The sequence below is a fragment of the Amborella trichopoda genome, chromosome 3, assembly GCF_054954075.1.
Source record: "Amborella trichopoda isolate Santa Cruz 75 chromosome 3, AtrichopodaSantaCruz75HAP2 v2.0, whole genome shotgun sequence".
Lineage (NCBI taxonomy): Eukaryota > Viridiplantae > Streptophyta > Magnoliopsida > Amborellales > Amborellaceae > Amborella > Amborella trichopoda.
This window is the reverse complement of record NC_142338.1, coordinates 20978181-21000057: the sequence shown is the minus strand read 5'-3', so window position 1 is coordinate 21000057 and position 21877 is coordinate 20978181. Positions and strand designations below refer to the sequence as shown.

Sequence of the window (21877 nt, the reverse complement as noted above, 5' to 3'; positions counted from 1 at the left end):
ACATAAGTTTATACAAGAAAATAACATCTCAATATTTGCATATTGATGAAAAAAATGAAAGTTAATAATGTAGAACCCTCATTTCTTATTGGATTCCTAAAAAACAACATTTTTAATGAATTTTAATAGTTTTTTTGGATTTTTTTAGGTTTAATCCAACCGATTCGGTCGATTCCCGATCCAGATCGCTGATTCACCGATTTGATTGGGTTTTTGGGGTGCCCGATCCGGGGCACCCATCCATTGGTTTAGAGGATATTTTAAGAGAAAAAAATAACACTAACTCATACCATTTTATAACTTATTTCTACATTGATAACCAAATCTTTTATGTTATTTATTTTAATTTATTTGCATTAGAAATTATGTAATGTACCATTTTTTCTTATAGTTGTCAATAATACATTTTAAATTAGATGATATTATAAGATATTTTGGATTTGTTATTATTTGTATAATAAAATAACTATAAAATGTAAACCAACAATTTCAATTTCATTATATAATATTATAGTTAGCTAAGTTGTTTGTTTTTTAACGGATTAGGATTCTTCGCCAATTCGAGATTTTGGTGGCCATTTTTTCATCGATTTAAAGCATTCTTTATTGTAGTCCATGTATGATTATGTACTTTATCCAGGATAATTCTATGATTTTTATATACTTCATCCATGAGAATGCTACTATGATTTTTTTTTACTTAATCCATGATAATTCTATGATTTTTCTTTTGTGTGATGTAAATTTAATGGTTAACATAAGTTCATATAGGGAAAGAACATCTCAATATTTGCATATTGATGAAAAAAATGAAAGTTAATAATGTAGTACCCCCATTTCTTATTGGATTCCTAAAAAACAACATTTATAATGAATTGTAACAATGTTTTTGGATTTTTTTTTAAGGCTTAATCCTACCGATTCGGCCGGTTCCCCTTCCGGATTGTCGATTCACCGATCCAAATGGTTTTTGGGGTTCCCGATCCGGGGCACCGATTCATTTTTTAAACCACTGGTTTCAAGTATTGGAAACAATGCATCTTGTAACGCATTTTTGGACCATCAATTTTGAAGATTTTCAAGTTTTCATAGATTTGCTCGATCTCACTATTTTTTAAGCTTTAAATTTTATAATTAAAGATGAAAATATGTTTTAAGGCTATCACAAAGATTTCATGTGTTGAAATCACATTTTCAACACTATTTGAAGGTGCGCTTTACTTTGATTGTTTAGAGCCTCGGCTCTATACAAACCGCACCCTACTCATAAATGAGGCATATATATATATATATATATTGCTCATGAATGGACATAAACACTTGGCATGGGAAGCTGTCTAAAATAATCTCTTGATGCCACGATGAACCCCCATGTACTTGAGATATAATATAACTTCTCTCCGATAGCGCAAGATAATGAGGCTTAAATTTAATTTAGATGGGAAGCATTCACCATAATGAAATCATGCCACACTATAGGGTGCCTAATCCACTTGCAAACTCAATGAAGAAAATGATCTAAAATGAACCACATGTGGGAATAATAGTAAATGAGAACATAGTGGGAGATAGAGAGTGTTGAACTAGGCTCATGTGTAAGAGAATGTAGGCATGGGTGCTATAAACATCATGATATGACAATGGCTTCGAAGGAGGTGCTATAAACATCATGATATGATAATGGCTTCGAAGGACAATATAATGAAGTGTCAAAGGTGACAAAGGACTCATATTCTCTCTGTTCTGGGCCAATAATCTCAAAAAATTCCAGCAACCTCTCTGTTATGGGCCAATAATCTCAGAAAATTCCAGCAACCAAAAACTCGTTAAGAGCTAAAAAACAAAATGCTTGAAACTACATCAAGATGTTTTTTTTCTTTGTTTTGAAACTACATCAAGATGTTAGTCATGCAAGGTGATGGAGAAGTGACACCTAGATTATGGAGGAAGAAGCCTCAGTGTGTTCCTTAGGATGCCTTCTCATAATACACAATCGGCTTTTTTTTTTTTAAGACCATTCACTCTCACAAGATGGAGGAAGCAAAGAAGGGAAGGAATGGGTGTGCTACCTTTAAGGAAAGGAATGGGTGGTCTGTGCCAACATTGGGAGCTCTCTCACACACTCTAAAAAGTGTTCAATGTATATTGGAAATTAGGGTTTGTGAGCTTATATAAGGTTGTTTCAAGAGTGGGTTTAACCTAGATTGATTCTTAGCCACCAAACAAGTTATCTAAGGGTTGAAAGGCTTTGATCCTAGCCTTGCTCATCACCATCGATGGCTATCATAGGGATGGGTAAGATTTAGTCACCATTATCACCAAATTCTCATATTGCCCTCCAAATTTCGTTTATTATCATTTTAACTTTGAAAACCCTAATTTCTTTGGATGCCTTTTATTATCATTGATTTTATCCAAACTTGATCACAACCATCTATTTCAAAAGCCTATGGGTGGGGCATCGTACCTCTCTCTAAAAACTTTAAAAAAATTCTCATTCTCCCTCTTGATGGATAGTCACGTCACACTTACACGTAATGTCATAGTTTCTCAAGGTGTCATATTGTGTCATAATGTTTATCATTAAGCCAATAGGAAATCAACATATACTCAAAAGTACATTTGACCCTCAAAAGCCATTGGTTGACAATTTCTAAATTATAATTTAACATTTAGAAAATATATTTCCTGCAGTCACACGGAGGGTTGAGAATTTATCCAGTTTGGATTCAAAACCCAAATTTTGGATCCTATTCGGATCTGGGTATGGATCCAAGATTTGGATATGAAATTCGGACTTAGATCAAAAAATTTAAATTCGAATAGTTATTCGGATCGGATTCCGGTATAGGTGGATCTGATCCAGATTGACCTGATTTTTAAAATAGTATATATTATTTTATATATATATATAATTATATATTTATTTATTTATATACATATATATAACAAGTGTAGCGGAGATGAGGATGGGGCGTAATGTTGGTGGACAAAAAACAATATACTCATAGAATGAGTGTAGCCGAGATGAGGATGCTGAGATGGATGAGTGGCAAGAAAAGAATGGATAGAATTTGAAATGCATCTATTCTAGAGAATTTAGGCGTGGCACCAATAGGCGATAAAATGAGAGAGAGAAGACTTAGGTGGGCTGGCCATGTGTGGCGTCGATCAAGTACAACACCTGTTAGGAGGTGCGAGTTAATTCAAGTGGAAGGACTAAAAAGGGCAAGGGGTAGACTCAAAAGGATGTGGTTGGAAGTAGTCCGAAAAGATATGGACTTATGGCCTCACTGTGGGGGTGTGACCTTTTATAAAGTAGAATGGAGAACCAAGATTCATGTAGCCGACCCCAATTAATTGGAAAAAGGCTAAAATGATGATGATATATATATATATATAATTTTTTTTTTATGCTTTTAGATCTAATCCGGATCTCGTGTATTGTTTTCGAATCCGGATTTGAACATTCTGGATCTGATCAGATCCAGATCCCATGTATACTTTTTGGATCTGGGTGGATCCGGACCCAATCCGAAAAATTTTCTACCCTTGTCGCACATGCACACAACCCTAATTTTGCACATTGCACTTATCCACATTGTGGTTCACCCAAACAAGGGCCTCACACCCCACTTGGATTATCTGCATCATATCCACATGGAAGTGGCATGGCATCCTATGTGTGCCTGCACGTGGCATGGTGACACATTGGCCATTTGTGTGCCACGCTCCATATATGTGGGTGTCCTTAGGTGAAATTTTGTGCAGACAAAATTTTGAAGCCATTTTTAGTTATAATAATATTATCAGAAGTTCTCAAAAATTATTGTAGACCATCTTTAAACATTCCCTAACAAATTCCCTTAATTTGGCATCCAGTAAAAATCTGAATAGAAATTAAGATACCTTCAGGAGGTACAATTGGGCTGTATGGTACTCCATTGGGCTAGCTTCAAACTAACAAATTCACTTAATTTGGCATCCAGTAAAAATCTGAATAGGGAAATTAGGATACCTTCAGGAGGGGTACAATTGGGCTGTATGGTACTCCACTGAGCTAGCTTCGGAATATTTGGCCACTTTTTCGAGTTACCCCAACAGAGCTATGTCACATAGTCTCAAGCAGGCGAACATGCTTGGCTTATTAGAGCTGACCCGATGGATGACCTTGGTTTCCAGATGTTTAGTGGAATAGAAATGCGCCCCCAAGGACATGCACTCTTGTTATCAGTAGTGTGTTACCTGGCAGCTGTATCTATCGGGTAGTCAGTTCCTTGGTCATTCGCCGGTACCTAATTCCTCTGCTGGTGGGCCGATCCCCTTCTAGCAGTGGGAACCGGGTGGTATGGATCAATTGCTTGCCCTGTCTTGATGGGCGTATTCCATTCTACATCCAATCCTCGATCTTAAAGCAATCCGTCTATGCCATCATCCCACCCGGATCTCCATCTATTCATGTATTGCTATATCCAACATGTGGAGGTTCTCTCTCTAGCGCACGTGTATAGCACTGATTAAGCAGATCAACTTTCTCACAGCGGTTGCCCATTTCCGACTATCCTATGCACATGCTATGAGTAAACTAAATTGTCATGGATTTAGGCTTATATCCTCTCAATGCTTGTTCTACTCACATAGGGTTATGTCGTGACTCACACTCATGAGGCGTTCTCATACCGGTCATGACTAAAGTAGACCCGCAAAACTATTGGTTGTGAATAAGGCCTTCCGGTCTTGCCTTATGACTTTGGGTATTTTGACTTTCCGAATCTCAGTTCACTAAAATCTGGGAAGTGTAGCATTCTAGTTCACTTCCACTGTGACCTAGAACTATCTTGGAAAGTCGAAGTTAAGGTCTTGAGAGGCCATAACTTAAACAGTCCCTGGTCTTGTGTTTATAAGCAAGAAAGCAATGGTCATCTTCTCACTATGAACAACAAGGTGACCCTCTTTATTGTCATCTTTCAAATTATGAAGAACCGACACAATCTCGACCACCTAACAATCCTCTTTCATCTTTCCAGCCATAGTGTACAATTTTAGATTGATGACCTTTTTTTTTTTGGGTAATTAAAGATTGATGACCTATTTCCCGTTAGAAAAGAGCACTTTGTTAATAGCTCAAGTGCTAGAACCAGGTTGCTTCTTAACCTCTAGACTTCTCATTAAACTACCCTACAAGCACTCAAAAGAGCACCCCAGATTCTCTGTTTAACTCAAATGGCATTTGTTTGATGATGTTATAGGCCATTTCAAGTTGGCATGCTTGCCCCCAAGATATGGTCCAGGGTAGTCCAAAAGTCAACACAAAAGGTCTTTAATTTATGTGGTTCGGGGGGTGGCCCTTGGTCCTCCATGGGTTTTCTATAGAACCCTGGAGTGAAATTGTGGGGGAGAGGTCACAGGACATTTTTCCATATATTAATGATTTGTGTTTTGGTAAGCATCTAGATTGGCTTGGGTATATCGAATATCTGATGTTAGTAATTTTCTTTAAATGGCCAAAGACAAAGGTACTAATTCCTTTGTTTCCTTGTCATTTCTTGAGAGGAGGGCCGGGGGGGTTGTCCAGATTTTTAAGGTAGAATGATTCCATGGGCTTTTTATAGACCCCGGGGTCCTGTGCAAATGAGTGAAATTGTGGGGGAGAGGTCACAGGTCAATTGTGGAATTGTGGGGGAGAGGTCACAGTTCATTTTCCCATATATTAATGACTTTTGTTTAGGTAAGCATCTGGATTGGCTTGGGTATCGAATATCTGATGTTAGTAATTTTCTCTAAATGGCCAAAGACAGAAGGTACTAGTTCCTTTGTTTCCTCGTCATTTCATGAGAGAAAATTTTGAAATTTCAAATATGATGAGTTTCCCTGATTTTGGGCGAAATTTTGGAAAGTCCAAAGATGACGAGATTCTTGATTTTGGGCATGCTAGTTGTACCAAGAGTTTTGAAATTTCAAATATGATGAGTTTCCATGATTTTGGGCAAAATTTTGGGAAGTCCAAAGATGACGAAATTCTAGATTTTGGGCATGCTTGTTGTACCAAGAGTTAAATACAAACAGTTGCAGGGCCATGATGGTCAGTTGGATGGGAAAATTATGTTTTTTTTTGTTTTTTGTTTTTTTGTAATGGGGAACTTATTTACTTTCTTTAAAAAAATTCAGTTTGTGAGTTTCGTAGCAATAACCTGTGGACATTTCGTGAGTATGGCAGTTATTTTTCTGATCGTTTCCTAGGTACGAACATCATCCTCTTGTGGAAATAGCTAGGCCTTCAGCATTTGTATTTGTATTGTGTACCACCTATGCCCTTAGTCATGGTTGCAAAGTGCATTCTCTCCCTTGAATGAGTAAGATTTGACATAGATGCAGCTACTGGAGCAGGGATACTGGGAGTTTCGTGATATCTAGACATGGATAGATATAAGAGTAATGTACCCAATTCCAGTCTTTTTGTCTATGTAGTACGTGAATGTATGACTCTGACATAATTTATGATCTTGTAAGATGTAATTTTATAATCTATTAACTTTTCATCCTTGGGTCATCCATGTTGGTATTTTTTCCTATTGTGTATTCTGGAACGTCAAGCATATATGAGTATCCAGTTGTCAGAGTTGCAATGCATCTATGTACATGTTGAGAAAACTGTATGCATCCTTTGTTGTGCATGAATGCTTGTTGTTTTTTCCAATTTGACACCCTACAGGCATCATCCTGTTGAATCTTAGGTCAAGCTGACATGAGAAATGCGAGCTCTTTTAATTGTGTAATACTTTTAGGTAGAAGTAACTGGAAATCATTATCTTGTGTTTCTCGAATTTCATATCGTACAGGCATTTTTCTGTTGAATCTGATGTCAAGTTGACATGAGGATTGAATTTAATATCTTGCTTTTATTTGTTTTGCAAGATGACAAGAGAAATAAGAATCTCTTTAATGTATATATATTTTTTGCCAAAAGATTTCATAATACCGTGGGAGCATATTGTTCATTTACTCCTTCGGGTAACACCCAATCTAAGAGTACTTGTAGGACCCAAAATGTTAGGATGTAACGTCTTCAATCCATAGACTAACATCAATATAAAAAAAAATGAAAAAGAAAATCCAAATTGCACTCTCTATGCATTTGAAAACAATAACTTCTCAATATTGAACAAAGATCGTCTAATTTTTTTTTCAGGGTGAGATCTAATTGTTAGAGAACTTAAAAAATCCTCCCAAGTTGGTCATCTGTCCGAGGGAGTATCCGTATATTATGCTCCTGAGGGACATAGTATATGCGCCCTATTATTATTATTATTATTATTATTATGATGGGTTTTGTTAGGCTACACCACTTGGTGGTGTGTACCCTTAAAGTCCTCAACATTTTTGGACTATTAAATACCCTTGAATTGTAATACGAAAATTTTCATGTAGGGGCATTTTTGGTCATTTAGAGGGATAGAATGGATATTTCTACAAGAAAATAGTGGCATTCTATTAGTAGTTAATAAACAATTAATGCATCTTAGGGGTGATGTCACACACCGTGTCGTTGATGTCATTGTCCACTATTGTTAATAAATGCTTTTGTTTTTATTAGAAATTTCTATTTTACTCTTGAGTAATTACTTAAAATACCCCTAGACAAAAAGTTACTACACTATAGGATAAGGGTATATAAGTGTCCAAAAATGTTATAGGATTTTAAGGATATACACCACCAAGTGATGTAGCCTAACAAAACCCTATTGTTATTGGGTCGAAGTACAATAGAGCTTTAGGTTCTTATCGTTCCCTTGTAGTCACCAAGTTTATCTTGGCCTTTGTCTTTTGAGACAATTCAATATCCTATGCTTTGAAAAAGCATATGATCTGTATCAACCTCTATGGAAAATGGCACTAAGTCTGCCTACAGCCCTATGCCATGAGGAAAGCTCATTGGAAATAGGACTATTTTGGAATTTCAATATTTTCACACGAATGCCGGAATTTGGCCCTACCATATGATTTTGGCTAACTTGGTGGGAGGATCAAGACCTATCGATCCACCAGATGGAATATGGTGGATTTTGACAAATTCTGCTCTGGTTTTCGCGGATCGATAGTTTTCTATTTTCTTGCAGTTAGGACTGTTTTGAAATTCTGCTTCTAATGGAAGGACTGCTTTGGAGCACCAGATTTGTTAGGGGAATTCAATTAGGAATAGGTATCTTTAAATTCTGCTTCTATTGGAAGGATTGCTTTGGAGTACAGAATTTGTTGGTGGAATTCAGTTAGGAATGGGTATCTCACAAGTGGCTATAGGGGTTAGGAGAGTCGTTTTTTTTTAGTCCAGAAGATTTGATATGTAGTTTAATTTTTGTTAAAGATAAGAGAAGTAATTGAGCCAGGCAAGGAGCAAAAATTTGTTTTGTTTATTGTATTGTTTCTCTTGTGTTCCCCTTTACATTGTCCCTAATTTGATCATGTCCTGAATCAAATTATCGTTGTCCTTTCTTGAAGGGAATTTTTATATTTGTGAAAATTTTGTGGTTTTTCACTCAAATCTTGAAGATTTTATGGAGATAAAGTTTTAATTCTCTTTGATCTACTAGGTAGTGGTAGGGGTGAAGTTTCTTCGTTGCTGGCCTTTTATCCAGCGTTTGAGGATATGCTTTGTGGAACCACCATATTTTCAGATGACAGTCAAACCTATCTTCAGCCATGGCCTTGATGTTACTGAACTTCCTGGGATTGCAGGGTGGCTGGTGAGCTTTTGCAGCAGTTTAGTTTATCCAGATGTGTTCAGTTTGTGGGAGTTCACATCTCATTTACCGTTTTGTTTATTATAATTTGGTAGGATAAACTTTTGGCTGTGGCATTTGGTCAGACACTGGTTCAGGTTAGCATCTACTTCACATTTATGGCGCATCCATTATGGCTTTGCTTTTCTGTAACTGAAAATCTGGAAGTACCTTATGGTTGGCACATTTTTTGGAATTCTGCTGTATCTTATATGATGTATGTGTACCTGTAAACTCCCTGAAACTTGACAACTTTTTGATATACTTCTATTGGAACTAATCCATACAGCATTTGTGCAGCCCAATATGCTTGTTGTTGATGTTGAAAAACTTGTCCAGTCAACAGATCCTTCTTTCAACCCATCAGGTTAGCATCTATCTTCCATTTACAAACTAATTTCTTCTGATCTTCCTTTTTTTTTGTACTTTGCTTCTATCCTACATATCAATGTATTTAGAGAAGTATTCTTGATATTACACATCCCAAAAATCCCGAAAATGAGGGTGTGACATCCTCTAGTATAACACATAGTTGCGGGAAACTTGGGGTAAGGCCACGGTCCCACCTTAGGAACTTGTTCTCGTGGTTCCTATCAGGGATCTTAGAGGGAACTGGGTTTAGAGGAATAGGGATCACGCTCCCTATAAAATGGGATCTCGGATTACATACTCATAGCCTTGTAGGATCCCTCCAAGGAGTGGAGCTATACTTTTAATTGAACTACTGCTCCTCTCCTTGGTAATATAGTCTTATAGATTTATTTCTTTAGAATATGTTAAACTGTGGTGCATCTCACATTGTGGTATCTAGAATTATAGTATTGAAAAACTACCGTTTAATTTCATAGTAAGATGATATATTATTGAACTGTATGTTTTGTTTTTTTGGTTCAGTGGGGAAGACAAGCCCCTACCCATTTTTTCAATAGATTGGGCAGTTACATTTTGAAGGTGTGAATTAGGGGTGTTAGCGGTAGGAATGGATACCACGATGTGGTAATTGGGTGTGGGGATGCTACCACCACAATCCCAGCCCCTTTCCTATTATTGAACTGTATTGTTATGGTAAGGGTGCGGTTTGTATATAAGGTTGAGACCCTAAACAATCAAAGTAAGGACCTCAAAATAGTGTTGAAAGATGTTGTTTTAGTACTGGAAATCTTTGTGATGATCTGAAAATATATTTTAATCTATAATTATAAAATTTAAAGATTTAAAACTAGTGTAGATCGAGCAGATCTATGAATACTTGTAAATCTTGAAAATTGATGGTCCAGCAAATGCATTACAAGATGCACTATTTTCAAGAATTTCAAATCCTTTGTTTCTCATGTTCATACATCTTGAGGTTGAGATGATCGATTTGAGAATATTTAGGCATTAAGACAACCTCTTCTACTGAATTTTCAAGGTGCGCCTTAATTTGATTGTTTAGGGCTCCACCCTTCCTTATAGTAAATTGGAGTACTATAACTATGGCATCTAAAGTGTGTGATAATGGATCGAGCAGACATTGATCCTCATTTTACCATATACTATTAGTTGATATTGTTTTATGTATAGTGGAGCTTAGATCCTTCCAAGCCACAACCTCGATCCCAATGACATGGATCGTGCTCCCATGTATCCTAGGATCTAGCTCCTTAACATGTTGAACATACGGATGTTGGTCCTAACCCCAGCGAGTTTCCACCGTATGGCAGTTCGGAGTTCCTCAAACCGATCCCACTCCCGGACCCACTCTTGCCTACACCATGGGGGTTTTTCGCATAAGCCTGCTTTATTCAAATTTTGAGTTTGCCACTGGCTGATGGTGTAATTTTTCTGCAGTTCGCTAGGGAAATTCTTGTTCTTTTTCTAAAGTAATACCTTACTATCGGTTACTTTGTACCATGTTACAATTTTCAATGATTCCTATGTACTTTGCTTTTTTTCAATGACAAATAGGTAGTTTAAGTTAATTGAACATGTATAATATCATCTCCGGGGGCAGGAAACTACTGGTGATATTGATACCCTTTAACGTTAGTAGGGAAAATCTTGGTGTGTCTAGTTATGTTTTTGGGACAAAGATGTGGACCCTCTCCGCAATAAAATGCATCCCATTTAGACCCTCAGGTCCACAGAAAGCCCGTGCCCCCCCCCTTCCCCCTCTCTCTAACTTCTCTCTCTTGCAATTCTTTCCTCAAAACCACCTATTTTAAAGAACGAAAGCACTCGTTCTCCCTTTCAGTTTCATCAACCAAGGCACTATTTCTCTTACCTTTCCCCCCAACCCATTTGTTCTCTCTAAAATCTTCCCCCGAAGCCACTCATTTTCAACAAGATCATTTCTCTCTAGATCAGTGCTACTCCTCACTAACTCATTAGCCTCCTTGTCTTCTTTTTGTCATTCCTCACATCTGGTCACCAAAACAACCAAGTTGAAAAGATGGGCAATGAACTCATACTAGAGCCTGGCCTTTGTCCTACTTCAATGGGTGAAGGTGATCGCCAATGGTCTCTCTCTCTCCATTAATGAGGCTGCATAACTCTTAGCTCATTCACTCAACATTGAAATCTCTCTCTCTCTCTCTCCAGCAATGAGGCGGCATAAGTCTTGGCTCGTGCACTCAAGATTGAAATCTCTCTCTCTCTTGATCCCACTGAATCAGAAGACTTCTCACCCAACATTGAAAGCTATCCTAAATCCCCTAGTTCTCTCTCTCTCTCTCTCTCTCTCTCTCTCTCTCTCTCTCCCTCCTCCCCCCCCCCCCCCCCCCCACATCACACTGAATAAGAAGAATTTGGTGTTTGGCAGTTGATTTTCTTTTTAAATCAAAAAGTCATTCTTAAACAGATTTTAGTAACTGACAATTACAGTTCTTTTCCTGAACGAATTTGATGCAATGGTGAACAAAGATGCGATGAGAGTTGATGAGCGAGGCATTAAAAATCAAATTCTGAACCTTAAGAAATCATCAAAAACTTCAAAGCATATAGAAGGCCCTATATGTTCCCGCCTAACTTCTGGAGCAGTCGATGATGCCTGGCAATCATGGAGGCTCTATATAGCTGAGAGGGTAGAGGAAGAATGAGAGAACCTTGGTTCATGAAAATGAGTGGTTGGGGAAATTTGAGAGATGATGGTTTTAGTTTTGGGGGCAAACATTTGAGAGAGAGGGGGAGAGAGCACCCTGGTTCATGAAACTGAAAGGATGGAGAGAGATCGTGAGATAGAGAGTGGGTGAAGGAAGGGGTAGAGAGAGAGCTTGAGGGGAAGGTTTAGAGAGAGATTGGATGATGGGGTAGAGAGAGAGTGTGTGTGCTTGTGTGTGTGAGTGTGTGTGTGTGTGTGTATGTGTGTGTGTGTGTGTGTGTGTGTGTATGAAGGGGGAGAGATGGGGGTATTCTTGAAAGATTGGGTTTTGAATAGCTAATTCATTATTTTTAGATGAAGCTGGACTTAGACAAATGACTAGGGACAGTATAGTAAATTGTATGGACAAAAAGGTGGGGAGGGGGTGTCATGTTCAATATGAAGGAAGTTCGAGGGGAGTCATCAGGCTTTTTTCTAGACCGCAGGGTCTATAAATGGGATGCATTTTTTTGGCAAGGGGGCCTACATCTTTTTCCCTCTTTTCTCTCTCGCTTTTTTTTTTTTTTTTCCTGGTAAGTCACAGGCTTTTGGTGCTTTGTTTTATATTTGTGTGCTGAAAATTAATTCAAGCAGTTGACTTGAAGAAATGAAGAAGAATAGGGGAAGCAAACCAAGGATAGTAGGAAAACACTGCAAGAAATGGTTGGCTTGAAAAGGCATCATATCCAGGCACTGGTCTCCATTCATTTGCTGGTTGTTGAAAGGATAGGCTTTTTAAATTTGAGGACTCCACCCTTGTAGGGTTGGGGGGGAAAAGAAGGGGAGGGAGGGAGGGGGGGGGGGGGGGGGGGAGGGGGGGGTGGGCGGGTGTGGGAGATGACGATAGGACTCTACATCCATTCCAAAATGAGTTCCTATTCAACTTCTTACTCTTGAAATTAATCCCTATAATAGACGGGGGTTGTCATCTTACTTTTCGCGGTCAATTTCTTTTCTTTTCTTTGGTTTTGATACATGGATTATATAAGTAGATCAGTGTGAGCTACTACGTTTGGGCATCTCTTTGCTATACTGGGTGCATTTGAGGAAAAAAGGGTATTGTAAATATTGATAAGCAGTTTAGATCATCAAGGGTATATTCTGTACACTTTGTTTTTGTTTTGTTATTCTCTTGCATTTCGCTTTATTTGCTTTATCGCATTACATATAGAAGTTTTGTAAAGAAAAAACTTTTCAGGTCGTGGAATGTAAAATATAAATTATTGATTTTATGCTTAGTTGAGTCTTTATATGATGTGTTGGTTAGCTGGTACTTTGATGGGTTTCATTCCACAGCGCTCTAGATTTCAGAGGAGGTTTCATGAATCATGGTCAATGCAATTTGAATTTCATAATCTTCCTTCAAACTGATGAATGGAAATATCTATGTATTTAGAAGTGCCTTTGTGTTCGTTAAAAGTGATCCTTGTTTTCAACTCGGGTAATTGTTCCATGCTGGGTATACATATGGAATAGCGTGCTCAGACCCAAACTATCTACCATTACATGTTGATCCACGGACAATGGATCATTAGTTGTGGCCCACTTTCATAGCTACCTCTTTTTAGTGGAGACAGTTAATCCACAGCCCATAGATAAGTATGGACGATGGATGTTTGGTTGGAGTACCTGAATGGTGTTCCTCGTATGAAGGAAATACTTGTACGAAGTATAGTATCCCATCCCTTCCAATGATACATTTGCTTTGACCTGTTTGTCATTGCCAAATGTTGTCTTGTTTATTTATTTCAGTGAAATTATAGAACAATTTCCCCTGCTAGATGATTACTGTTGGGCTGTCATCAAAGTAACGAATGGTCTTCAAGCCTTTCATTTCTTCATGCATTGTACCAGAGAAACAATTCATTTAGTTTATAGTTTCATTTATTTTGTAGGTTTGTTTTTTCTTTTTGCATATTTGTCATGCATTGTACCAGAGAAACAATTCATTTAGTTTATAGTTTCATTTATTTTGTAGGTTTGTTTTTTCTTTTTGCATATTTGGGATTTTTCTTTGAAAATTTATAAATTTTTTGTGTTACATTTTATTCTGTGTCCCAGTTTTTGAGGTTACCATACCTTCTTGTCATGTCAGATGCCTGTGTTCATGTTTGTGCTTCACAGTTGACAAGTAACTGGTTCTGTTTGTCCAAAATCAAACTTGCAATTTTGTTAACATGTTGGTTACTAGGCGCTTCTGATTCTTTCTCAAATATCCCAGGAAATTGGTTTGATATTGATGAGAAACAACCTATTGCCTTTGCCAAGGTGGAAATCATTGAAGCAGCAGAAATGAAACCCTCTGATCCAAATGGTGCAAGCTCTTCTACTCTCTCTCTCTCTCCCCCCAATAATTTATCAAATAAATATCTAAATTTCTAGAGATTTTCATTCAAGATGTCAATTTTGGCTAAGAAATTTAAAAGAGATGCAAATGTGGCAGGGCTGGCAGATCCTTATGTGCGTGGTCATATGGGTCCTTACAGATTCAAGACAAAAGTCCAAAAGAAAACACTGGCTCCCAAGTGGCAAGAGGATTTCAAAATTCCCATCTGTACATGGGAGTCACCAAATATGCTCATCCTTGAAGTCCTCGACAAGGACCATTTTTATGATGACACTCTTGGGTTTGCTTCTAAACCCTGTTAATCTTTTAGGACATACATGATCAAGGATGGATTTTTCTTTTTTTTTCGTAATATGCTTTGGTGTTGAAGCCTTAGGGAAGAGAATTGTGACTGGGGGACCAGAGGCCTCTGTCTCTCTCCGAGAGAGAGAGAGATGGATTTTTCTTTGTTTTCGTAATATGCTTTGGTGTTGAAGCCTTAGGGAAGAAAATTGTGACTGGGGGACCAGAGGTCTCTGTCTCTCTCCGAGAGAGAGAGAGAGAGAGAGTTTTATTTTTACTTGTATTTGTATGCAATAACTCTGCAATAACTCTGCAACAAGCCTGGAATGTTCATTGGCTTTGTGGATTGCTGAATACACTGAACTTCTCTATCATCGTCAGGGACTGTTCCCTGAATATCAGTGACCTGAGGGGTGGGCAGCGTCATGACAAGTGGTTACCTCTAAAGAACATCAAAAAGGGGAGGCTGCATATTGCAGTCACCATTCTTGATGCTGAGCCTGATGGAAAGGTGCGCACTTGTCTTTTGAATTTTGGCTTTCAGAAGAAGTTTCATCTGCTCATCCAATTTAAATTGAAATTCAATCTGAATAATGGATGATGTTAGCTGAATGGCCACCAAAGCCACTTTGGGGTCGGTGGAAGGGCCACTTCCAAATGTCACTTGGAGTGTCCAACCTTTGAGCCCTGCTCTGTGACAGATCACTGATCTATATAATGAAAGACTAATTGTTTCAAGATCTTCTGAAAATATTGTGATCTATATAATGAAAGACAAGATTTCTCTTAATATTACATTCCAATTCCTTCCTGATATCTCCCAAGGAAAATCCCAAATTGAATCCCAAATTCCTGTAAATTCCAATTCCTGATATTACATTCCAATTCTTTCTTTCTTATTTCTTTCAGAATTTTTACTTTCTTTATCTTCTACTAGTTTATTCCAGTGTTAAGAAAAAATTTCCCAAGATCGGATCAGTGACCTACTAGGTCGATTCCCTTACATAATTGAGAATCTACCCAATCCTCAACTTCAATTTCCAGTTCTTGTTATAGAAGTGGATAATTCAATCTGAGAATTATCCGGTTCTATGACAGAGAACTGGATGATTCTTCCTTGTGTATTGTTGGAGCTCTTGGAAATGGGGCATTTTTCATAAAACAAATCCAATTTTCTCATTACTTATCCAAAAGAAAAAAATCCAATTTTCTCATTTCCCTAATCTTTTGTCTAATTTCTATCAAGATTTTATTTTTGTATCCAGCTGTCAGATAAAGAACATATCTTTTTGGATCGAAACTGCTTTAGGGCAAGATGGAAACTTAAAAGTTTCTCCATTTTTGAGCTCAAATCCCTTGGTCCGTCTTTTCCATATTTTCTCTATCATTTCTCCCACAGTTTCTTGCAAATTTGTCTCAAACCTTAGTTTTGGACCCCCCTTTATCCAATTAGCAAAGAAGATTTTCAGGTCAAAACTAGTTTTGGGATGAAAAAACTGTTGTAAGACGGATCTGTTTAACTGTTTAAAAAAATAATAATAATGTTACAATCAATTTAAGTTTTTAATTTTAAACACTGATTTGTGTAGATTTGAATCTGATTTGGATGTACTTGTGTAAAAGAAACCTAAAAAAATCAATCGATTTAGAATTGTTTTTTCTTTTAAACTGTGATTTTAGGAGATTTGAATCTGATTTAGATATACTTCATCTAAATACCTTAACTCGTCAGTTTCTGGCTTCTTGTAATAATTTTATCTATTTTATGTTTATCTAAACGAAATTCAATAATTTTGTATATCACCATTTTCTGATTTTTTAGTCAAGAGTGAAAAATCGCCTTTTCTGATAGAAAAGTCAATCGATCATTTTTTATTTGCCAACTCAGATATTTTCTTATCAAGTCAACCATTTGTCTTATCTGTTTTCAAATCATTTTTCATCTATGATTTTTAATTTTTTATTTTTCTCAATAATTTCACCTCCATCACCCAGGATCAAGCAATCTTAATCAGAACCGGCGATCTATATCAGTCTAGTGGAGAACTGATTTGTCCATTTTGTAAAAAAACATTGGTTTATTCTATTTATTTCACCAAGAATTTCTCCAACGTTTCCGGGATAAACATTGAATTTTGAAGGTACAGTATGCAATGATTTATATAGTCATGTCAATCTGACAATCTTTGATGTGTTTGGCAGGACCCACGCTCGTCCATTACCTTCCAACCCACTCATTTGACAGTGATAAATCCCTAAAACCGTTTCTAACGTTTTTATTATTGTGATCATTGAGGTCACAACACACTTGATATCACTTGAGCAAGTACTTCACTAGGAATGTAATTTGTCAGTCTCAACAGACAATTTTTCTAAACTAAAATAACCATAATTCATGCAGGAGAATCCTGATGATGATGAACCATCAAAACCCAAAGCAGCAGCCCATAATGACATACCAGTGACTGAAGTTACTGACCGTGAAGTTAACCACACAAAATCTCAAGACAAGTCTCCCTCTAACTGGGCGGACGAATTCGAACCCCTCAAAATTGATGGCCAAGATCACCCTGCCCTCTGTGTATATCGACCTGGGAGTGACACCTCCCAAACTTGGGAGCCTAGAAAGGGGAAAGCCATGCACCCTGAAACCCTAATCCACAGAGAGGATCCAAGCAACATGGATAGCCCCCGTTTTACAGGGAATGGATCCCAGGACAATGAAACTGGCAGCGAAGATGACAATGCCACAACTGACATAAGCCATAAACATGGTGCAATCGCGAGGAAACTACGAAAGATCCAAAGTATTTTTTGTAGGAGCCCAAAGAGCCATGATGAGCCACCCAAGATCAAGGAAGAAAGAAAACCGCTTCGGCCTATTGAGCCTAAACTAGTTAGTAATAGAGCGGTCGGTGTGATGTTAGTGTTAAATGATGTGCCTGAGGAGGTACAACACGAACTAGAGGAGCTAGAGGTTCTTAAAAGGGACGAAGAGGGGCTAAGTCCCCAAAAGGCGGAGATGGATAGCAGCCCTAGGGGTGTTAAGGAAAAGGCAAAGAGCATATTGAGGCAGGCTGGTAAATCGGCTCATGGCTTGACCCATGTCCTTAGCAAGAGGGGCTTCGACCGACCCAACAAGCTTGAAACATCATCTCAAAGAGAGGAATCCAAGGGCTCAACCTCACCTCAAATGGAACAATCTAAAGACAAAGACTCCGCCTCAAAGGAATACTCGAAAGGCATGTACAAACAACCTAATAAGCTGAACCCACCTCAAAGAGAGCTTTCCAAAGGCTTTGACAAGCCGGACCTGGATCAAAAGGAAAGTCACACAGGTTTAGATCGGCTTCAAAGGGGACATTCTTTAGGCTCAGATCCCCCTCAAAGTGAGCACATCAAAGTTTCCGATGGAACCAAGCTGGAGCCACCTCAAAGAAAACATTTGGAAGAGCTCGACCATCTCGACATGCCTCAAGTTGGATGTAGCGAGGCCTCCAATGGATTTTGGGGGGACCTATGTCTAGGAGAACATCACCCACTTGCACTAGAGGAACATAACCCTATGGTATCTACAACAGGTACTGAGCCCACTTCTGCTGTCGATCAAACGGGGGAATCTCGAAGGATGGATGGTTCAGAGAGTGATGTTGTACGGTCTGGCGATGGTGGGCATGGGAATGGGATCCCAGGGGTTGAGGGTTACTTAAATTCACAGGCGTTTAAAGAGGTTATGAATGAGAAAGGAGTGGCTTTGTAAGGAGTATGGAAAGTTCATTAGTATGTGAAATGGGTTTTAAACAAAAGAGAGAGAGGCTTCAGAAGAAGTGGGTTATATTTTCGGAACATGGAAATGTACTTGCACCATTGCTGATGGCTTGTTCTTGTAAATATTTTGGGGAAAAGCAAGTCAACATGGAAGCTTAAGAAGTTGAGGAAGTAGTTGAGAAGTGTAGGAAAGTGAAAGGAAAATGAAAGGAACCAAAAAAAAGAATAGCATGCATTGTAAGGGCATCTAAAATCTTATGGATAATGTTATTTTGTGGACTCTTTTCATCTTGTATTATGTATAAAATTATTTGAATTTTTCATTGATTTTGCTTGAGGTGAGTCACGTAATAAGATTTTTTTTTTTTTTTTTTTTTTTTGAATTGTGTCAATGACACACTCTGATAACTATTCATTTTAAAATTTAAGGGACGAATGATTGTGATCTCTATATACAAAAGAAAAATATCTTTGTAGATAATGCCATATTCATTTTGAAATTTAAGAGACGAGAATGATTATGATATCTATATATAAAAGATAAATGATCTCTTTGTAGACAATGATTGTGTTTTATAAATGATCTCTTTGTAGACGATGATTGTGACTTCCATGTATAAAAGATAAATGATTTTTTTGTAAGCAATCCCATATATAAGCCATTAATTATTAATTATTTTGTAGGGAATTTCATACATAAGCTATTAATTATTAATTATTAGTGGTATGTATCTATCTCCTAAAAGCTGCTTATTTTGACAAATTTGGGGGCATTCTATTTTGAAATTTAAGAGACCAGAATGATTGTGACAAATTTGAGGCCATTCCATTTTGAAATTTAAGAGAGGAGAATGATTGTGACATCTATGTATGAAAGATAAATGATCTCTTTGTAGACAATCCTATAGATAAGCCATTAATTATTAGTGGTATGTATTTATCTCCTAAAAGTGCTTATTTTGACAAATTTGAGGCCATTCAAATCCACTTTTTGTTTTGACAAATTTGAGGCAATTGTCAAATCCACCTTTCACTAAAAAAGGAATATATGTAGAGAAGCGATCATCCTAGTTTGGTTGGGTAGCGTTTGTTCATCATTAGGCACAAGTGAGGTGAAAATCCTTTGCAATATCTTAGATTCCGGTAAAGATTTGAATAAGGGAGATAGAGGCTTCACTTTTTCTCATCTTTTAATATTGGGCAAGCTTTTTATGTTTTTCGTACAACAGAAAATTTATATACTTCCTCTTATCGAATGGAAGAATAAGATTGCCACAATCACGATGTCACATCTCTACACTATTTTATTTTTAATTTTTTTTTTATCAACTATTTTGACACTTGGGCATTTAAAAAAAAATTTCAATTAAATAAAATGATCAAAATATGCTTTGAAAATTTCAGGGGGTATTTTGATAATTATATTTTATCGAAAAATTATTTTTAATATATTTATAGGTGCACCCCAATAAGAATATGACATATACCAAATTTAAATATTTCTAATAAAATAAAATGATCAAAATACCCTGTGAAAATTTCAAAGGTATTTTGATAATTATATTTTATCGAAAAATTATTTTTAATATATTTTATAGGTGCACCCCAATGAGAATATGACATATACTAAATTTCATATTCATACAATTTGTATAAAAAAACTAAAAATAAAATACTTTGAGACGTTGGATCTTAAGATCAAACAGTGAGTGGCTCACTTGATCAAAATTGGACGGCTGAATGGTAGGGAAAGCATAGATCTTCTATGCTGTAGGGAAAGTATAGAAACCTTTCCCTTTAATATTAACTTGTCACTTTATATAGATAAAAGGGAAATTTGTCAAATCATCCACCAGAGTTGAACAATTTAACACTTAATCCATATTTTTTAATTTAATGTCAAAATACTCATAAAAACTACATTGTCTTGACATAGTTGCAAATGGGCAAAACATTAAATACTAATCTCTAATGGGTATTTCAATAATTTTGACAAATTCTCCTATATAAAAAGAAGGCCAACACTGCTATGCAATATCTCAAAGCCTGTTGACCATCAAAATTGGTCTTCCATTCTCCTGTCTTGCTAGGGCATTTGCCTTCTTATTGGAATCCCTATAGCAATGCATGAACTCTGTACCAGAATTCTTTGTGATAGCTTTGATTTCATAAAAAACGATGAACTAAATTCTTTGTGATGGCTATGATTTCATCAAAAATGATGATCAGCGTCCATGGTATCTGCAGTTCACCTTTGAACCAATTAATCAAATGATTGGAATCACCCTCAATTATGATCTTGTTTTGTTTGTTATGCATAAGACTCGAATCACTTGACATGGACTCCAAGGCAACAGGATGGTCTGAGATAACATCAAATAACATGTTATAAGAGTAGGACCATATACTACAAGACTACTGAGTCTTATCCTCGTACTAAAAAATCAATGGTCTTGTAGTATATGGTCAAGGATAAGACTTAAATGATGATGATGTGAAATCCAATAGGCTAAAGTATGTTGTAATGTTCGAGAAGTTTTATTTGGGCTTCGTGTCCAAATAATGACACATCCTTTAACTTTTTGATTTTAAATCTATCTATCAACGGTGATCATGAGCTCCTTGTTTCAAAAGAAAATGGTCTCATTGTACATTTCCTATGCATTTGATTGTTTTCTCCTATTTTAGTGTTCTTAAATTCATTATATTATTTACAATAATCATATTTAAATCTCGTGGGCAAACATATGAATATTAATTAATAGGGTGCTTAAATATCTCAAAGAGTTGTAAGGGATTAACTAAGGTTTCTATGATAAGTCATGACAAAAAAATGATAGGAGATGTGGCCATATTATGAGTATGTTGTCAAAAAAAAAAAAAAAAAAAGGGGAAGGAGAGAGAGAGAGAGAAGATAAATAGGAACATCACTGCTATTTTATTTTTTGGAATAATTAGAAATATTTCTAGGAAGGGAGGTTTGTATAAGGCACCCATCTAATATTGTAGAAGTAAGGCACACATCTAAAATTTGTTTAAAGATTATTTCCGGCTTAGCTATGAAATGTAAACTTTCAAAAAGGGTATAAACACTTGAAAATAGACGATCCAAATAATTTATTACAAACTGCTCTATTTTTAGTACCTGAAATTCCCCTTTTTTCATCATATCCACACATCTCAATGGTCAAAGGGTTCATCAACGTCAGAACATCCTCTTCTAAAGGATTTTTGTGGTGCAACTTGCTTCAACAGCATAAGGTTCAAACCTGATATAAACTTTTTCCTTCTAAGAAAGCTATTCCAAATCAATATTCGTTTCAAACTGTATCTTCCTAAAAAATCCATCCTAAAAAGTTATTGCAATGTCAAAAACATTACAAGTGATTATCTTGAACTTGAGATGTATGGCTATGAGAAAACAAAATTCCAAGGTACAAAATATATCTTGTAACACATTATCTAGATCATCTATTTTTTGAATTTTCAATTGTGTATAGATCTGTTCAATCTAGCATAGTTTTTGAGCTTTAACTTTCATAAGTTGGTATGGAAATTGAATTTTAGATCATCCTAAGGGTTTTT

The 21877-nt window shown here is 36.7% G+C and overlaps 1 protein-coding gene across 9 annotated transcripts in view; it reads left to right on the top strand.

Annotated features, from left to right (window-relative positions):
* Positions 1 to 18619, top strand: part of LOC18437225 (C2 domain-containing protein At1g53590) — a 47824-nt gene extending 29205 nt beyond the window's left edge. For 7 of the 9 annotated variants that reach the window (XM_006847442.4, XM_020669078.2, XM_088860333.1 and 4 more), the window contains 7 exons: positions 8589 to 8741; positions 8834 to 8875; positions 9078 to 9144; positions 14117 to 14209; positions 14339 to 14522; positions 14906 to 15035; positions 16926 to 18619. In XM_006847442.4, coding sequence (XP_006847505.2) covers positions 8589 to 8741; positions 8834 to 8875; positions 9078 to 9144; positions 14117 to 14209; positions 14339 to 14522; positions 14906 to 15035; positions 16926 to 18284 — 2028 coding nt within the window. In that variant the 3' untranslated portion in view covers positions 18285 to 18619. The remainder of the gene's footprint in view (positions 1 to 8588; positions 8742 to 8833; positions 8876 to 9077; positions 9145 to 14116; positions 14210 to 14338; positions 14523 to 14905; positions 15036 to 16925) is intronic. The other 2 variants (XM_088860337.1, XM_088860336.1) reach the window with 1 other exon arrangement.
* The last annotated feature ends 3258 nt before the right edge of the window (positions 18620 to 21877 follow it).